Genomic DNA, 5,083 nt, shown 5'->3' with positions numbered 1-5,083 from the left:
TATCTCCCACTCTCAAAAGTTTGGAGAATGAACTCATTTTCAACCTTTCTGCACCTTGGATTCTTATAGAATTAGCCAAATATTTCCTGGGGGTGTATCCATCTGAACGTTTTCATATGTGATTTTCTTCCCTTCTCCCTGTGTTGTTTCGGCAGAGCAAAGCTGGAAGCGGAGGTGGGGCACAGCTGGGAAAAGCTGGCTGGGGGGCTCTGAAGGGTATCTACTCTGGGCTTGATGTAATTGTCAGGAATTGTAATTGTCAGTGTGCCGGCAGAGAATTCTTTCCTCAGCTCCAGCCTAAAGGGAAACATTTTCCTTTCTTAAAAAATAGTTTGAGGGCTTAGGAAAAGGAAAACCAACACTGCAATTGAAAACACATGCCCTCACCAGAGCCTACGAGAGAATGCTTACAACCAAGTGGTCCACAGTTGCTATTTTTTGCCAGCCTGCTTGTCACTTTTAAACTTCTACTCTTACGTTTCTGTGAGATGGATTAAATAGCAAATAAAATGTAAGTTTTGGCACCATGTGTTTTAGCTAAGTAGAAATTCTTGATTGGCACAATGACTGAATTTGAAAGTGACCTTTCACCTGGCTCCCCGGAGCGGGTGGGTGCTGTCCTATGTGTCTGCAGACCCCAGCGTTGTCCCTGCCACAGTAACAGTGGGTATTGGAGTTCTCTTCACGGTGCTGGACGTGGAGACACTGCCCATACGTAGTCGTATGTAATCTCTACAACCACCGTCCTGTGATGCTCGGAATGGTCACGGCATTTCCTCAGAGTTTCCAGCTAGTAAATGGCGCCGGGATTCAAGCCCTGGCAGCCTGGCTTCTCCCGCAGCGTGTTCTTAACCATCGCCCACTTCTGTCTCCTAAAACAGTCAGGCTTATACCTGGGAGCACTCTAGGTTCCAAGGGTACCTCATCACAGTTAAGCTGTTCTAAAGTAAAGTTGGCTTATCAACTTAATACCATTGTTGTTGCTCAAGGGAACTCACAGGTCTGTGTGCGGGAGAAAAAGTCATCGTTATCGAGCTAAAACTTCCTACACGTGTGTTTCTTTATACGTGGCTCTGAAGTCTCTATGTACCATTTAAAGGAGTTAATGGACTAGTGTATCTGACCTTTCTCTCCTGCCATTTGAATCCTCTGGTCCACGTTCAGTTACTTAGGACAATCTGTTCTCAGGACGGAGGTCATATACACATTTATTGATTTGTAATTAATTGAATGGAAGAACACTTAAATGTCACTTTACAATAAGTCAACAGGGAGAAGTTTTTGTTTATACACTCATTTTTTCCAGTGATCTTTTGTTCTAGTCATACTCTATTTTTCTACTTTTTCATTTAACTGAGCCGGAATAGACAGGTGCCATCATGTTTAAAATAAGAGGGTAATGTTTATGTTCATTTCTAGGAGACTAAGGACCCTTGTCTGTTAGTACTGTTGCTGGGATTCCCAGGCAATAAACAACAATCCCAGAAACTGTAGCACGTAAGATGCTATGCTCAATAAACCTCTGAATTAAGAATTTAATAGTAAGTCTTTCATTGTTGATTTAACCAGGTGACTCTGAGTTTACGTGGAACTGTTGGATGTTAGATACATAGTAATTTAAAACACCTTATTAGCTCTTTCTCTGCTTGCCAGTGTTATTGATTTTTATTGAATATTAGTTAGGGTTAGTCTTCTGGCAGAGGGAGTAATAATGTATCGATAATTGGAAGTTAGCTTCTCAAGAGTCCTCTCCCAACTTAGAAGCAGAATCCCAGCCCACTTCCCTGAGCACTGGCAGCTGCCCAGATACCTGGGTTTGGCCTCTTGGGTGGGGTCTGAGTGCCTGCGGCCCCCAGAGCCACAAGATGCCTTCCCGACCTGGCCTGGCCTGCGGGGCGCCCACACTCCGGGTGGGCTCCGTGCCGTGGGCCCACCTCAGAGGTCAAGCTGGTTGTCAGACGCTGAGGCCCAGGCGGCCAGAAGGGACCCAGAAGACCTGGGGGTCCCGGTCTCAGCCTGTCAGACAGGCTGTCCTGGAGGCACTGCCCAGATCTGGGGGGGGCCAGGAGCGCAGGACCACGCCTACCCCTTTCTGTAAATCTTGTTAAATGTAGATCACATACAGCTGTCTTTTTCACTAAAAAAAAAATATCCTGCCTTCTCGTGTGCCCATACAGTGGACCTGAGCTCCTGTTCCCCCCAGGCTTGGAGGGCCTCGTGGGCACAGGCCCGTTCCCAAGTGGCTCAGGAGCGGAGGTGGGCAGGGGCGCGGGCTTTGAACCTTGTGTGTCTCTCCCCTAAGCCGGGGCAGAGAGGGTTCCCCGGAGCGTCAAGAGAGAACCTTTCCCTGGGTCTTAGAGTGACACCAGGCACATCGTGGGTGTGTTTGTTGATCTGCGACAAGAAGGCCTCAACTTTGCTGTGAGATCTCTGAAGTGACAGGAAAACTGGATGCTCTGCGTCTTCCAAATCGCCTGCCACGATAGGTCGAAATGCTGTGGAAGAAGCAGAATGGCTGAGAGGACGGGAAGTGGAAGAGATGGCCAGCCAGGCCGGCGTGGGCGAGGACAGTCAGTCATCATCCAGATGTGAAGGGCTGAGTGGCGGACCCGATCAGCTCTGTGTCATTTTACTTGGTATTTAACAAATGAACTGGGAGTTCAGTTCTTAGCTAAGGCTGGCCTCGCACCTTGAAATGCAAACGTAGCCAATCGAATTATTAATATAAATGTTGGGTCCCTCAGTTTTGCACCTGAAGCAGGGCAAGCCTCGGGTGCATCGATTCCTTCCTCTGAAATCTGAAAGAAAGAGAAAAATCACTTAAACTGAGAGTTTATTAGATCAGTTTTATCCACGGTGTATCCCTCTCTTTTGTTTCTTAAACATTTGTTAAGCTCAGTTTGGGATACTCAGCTGATGGTCATGACAGAGGACTGGTATGGCCACTGCTTATAGACCTACCTTGTACTGCACTGGTCCTCATGCTTGGATATTCCAGCATCTTCTCCCACATATACCTCATGGATTCATTCAAAGTTTGGAGCCTCTAACATGTGAAGGTACAATTCTCCTTTCCCTCCCTGCTCCCCCACACTCCTCAATCTTCCTCTTTTATCTCTTGCTGTCATTTAGAAACTGGGGTTCCACGCAAGCCCTTGCGGAAAAGGCTCTTTATCAAAACTCAGCTTTCAGTTCAGCTGGTGTAACGGACCTGCAGACCTAAGCATGCGTGTCTCGGGGTGAAGAATTTGCTGGCATTTGTCGAGGTCTCATGTGTCTTCTGTACACGCTCAGGCATCTTTCCTGTAGTGCAAGTTTTGAGTAGTGTTTCGAGTTTAGTTGAACCTCAGTTGTTTCACAACTACTTAAAATCCTGTGCCTGTGCCACAGCGTGAGCATTCCACTAGCATAACTCTGAAACATGTTAACATAAAGAGGCATTTGGAGGAGAATGGCAGTGAGTGGCCAGGCCTCCTTGTGTTTGTTTATAGGGGAGGAAGCTGAGGTCCAGGTTGCTCGACTGTCTAGGACCAGACCTGGAGTTGAGTTCCTGACTCCCTGGGGCCTGCTCATTCCACTACCCTGAAGCCATCCCACGAGGTGACCGCTTCACAGCCTCACTTCCTGTTTTATATTTACATGAGTGTATTTAAGGGAGGGGAAAACAGAGTGGTGGCTCACCATTTCTTTTTTTTCTTTTTTCTTTGCTTTTTTGTTTTTTTGCCACGCCGCACGGCTTGTGGGATCTTAGTTCCCCAACCAGGGATTGAACCCGTGCCCCCTGCAGTGGGAGTGTGGAGTCCTAACCACTGGACCGCCAGGGAATTCCCACACCTTTTCTGACATGCATGTTAGAAGTCAGAAGGGACCAGCAAGAGAGAGGCTGTTAGGCAGGATTAGGTATGGTGGAATAACAGAACAGCCCCAAATGAGTGAATTAAGTTTATTTCTTTTATGGCAAAGCTCAGACTTGGCTCCCCAGGGCTGGAATGGGCTCCATAGTGTCAGAGGCCCAGGCTCCTTCCACTTTGTTTCCACCCTGCATGGGTTTCACGCCCACAGGTACTTCCAGGTCCAAGATGGCTGCTGAGTGTCAGTTATCACACCTACATTCCAGCTAGTAGGGAGGAGGGAGGGCAAGGAGTACACACCCCTCTCAACAGAACCTTTTGAAAACTGCACATAGCACTTCTTGGCCAGAATTCACTTACATGGCTATACCCAGCACGTAGGGAAGGTGGAATGTAGCCTTTATTCTGAGTAGCTAGGTATCCAGCCAAAGTCAGGATTCTACTCCTGTGGAAGAAGAGAGAACAGATACTGGGGTTGGCCGGCAGTCTCTGTCGTGGAGACCTGTGGACTGGATTCTGACTACATCGATTCATTTTATTTATTCAAAAGTATTTATTAACTATCTACCATGTTTCTAGGGACCAAGAAAGCAGAGAGAAAACAGACACCGTCCCAGTCCTTGAGACATTTACCTGCATAGGGAGACAGACACTAATCAAACACAAACACAGTTGTGTAAACTGATGAGTGCTGTGAAGGAAAAGGACACCGTGTGCTGTGAGAGAGTGTAGCAGGGATTTGACCAAGCCTGGGGGTTGGGATTGGGTCAGAGAAGCTTGGCCCCAGGAAGTGACGTTTGAGTTGAGAGCTGGAGAATGAGTAAGTGAAGGGTATTCCCGATGAGGGAAGAGGGTGGGCAAAGGCAGGCCGGGGGGCAAGAGTGAGCCCTGATGGAGGAACTGAGGGCCGCCAGTCATCTTGGAGCCAGAGGAAGAGGTGAGAGAATAGGGAAGAGTCAGGGTCAGACCAAGGGGGACCCTGGAGGCGGGGTGAGCACCCGTCCTGGTTTGCCTGAGACCAAGGATGTCCTCGGACAAGGAGCTTTTCAGCACTAAAACTGGGGGAGTCCCAGGCAAGCCAGGAGGAGTTGGTCAACCTCCCCAGAGGTCACATTAGTAGTTGGGTTCCTTTATTATTAATTTCAGCAAAGTTCTTTTTTTAGGTAGGCATAGATCCCAGCCTTGGAAAAATAGCAACTGACTAGTAAAAGTAGCCCCACCTTGGCCAAAGG

The 5,083-nt window shown here is 48.0% G+C and overlaps 1 protein-coding gene across 1 annotated transcript in view; it reads left to right on the top strand.

Annotated features, from left to right (window-relative positions):
* The first annotated feature begins 2,539 nt into the window (after nt 1–2,539).
* OTULINL (OTU deubiquitinase with linear linkage specificity like) overlaps nt 2,540–5,083 on the top strand; it is a 17,972-nt gene continuing 15,428 nt past the window's right edge. The window contains exon 1 of the mRNA XM_007451614.1: nt 2,540–2,570. Within this exon, the coding sequence (XP_007451676.1) occupies nt 2,540–2,570 (31 nt within the window). The remainder of the gene's footprint in view (nt 2,571–5,083) is intronic.

This window comes from Lipotes vexillifer, unplaced genomic scaffold, assembly GCF_000442215.2.
Source record: "Lipotes vexillifer unplaced genomic scaffold, Lipotes_vexillifer_v1.1 scaffold590, whole genome shotgun sequence".
In the NCBI taxonomy this organism is placed as follows: Eukaryota; Metazoa; Chordata; class Mammalia; order Artiodactyla; family Lipotidae; genus Lipotes; species Lipotes vexillifer.
Note: the sequence above shows the minus strand (reverse complement) of the source record. Positions and strands in the feature narration are given on the sequence as shown.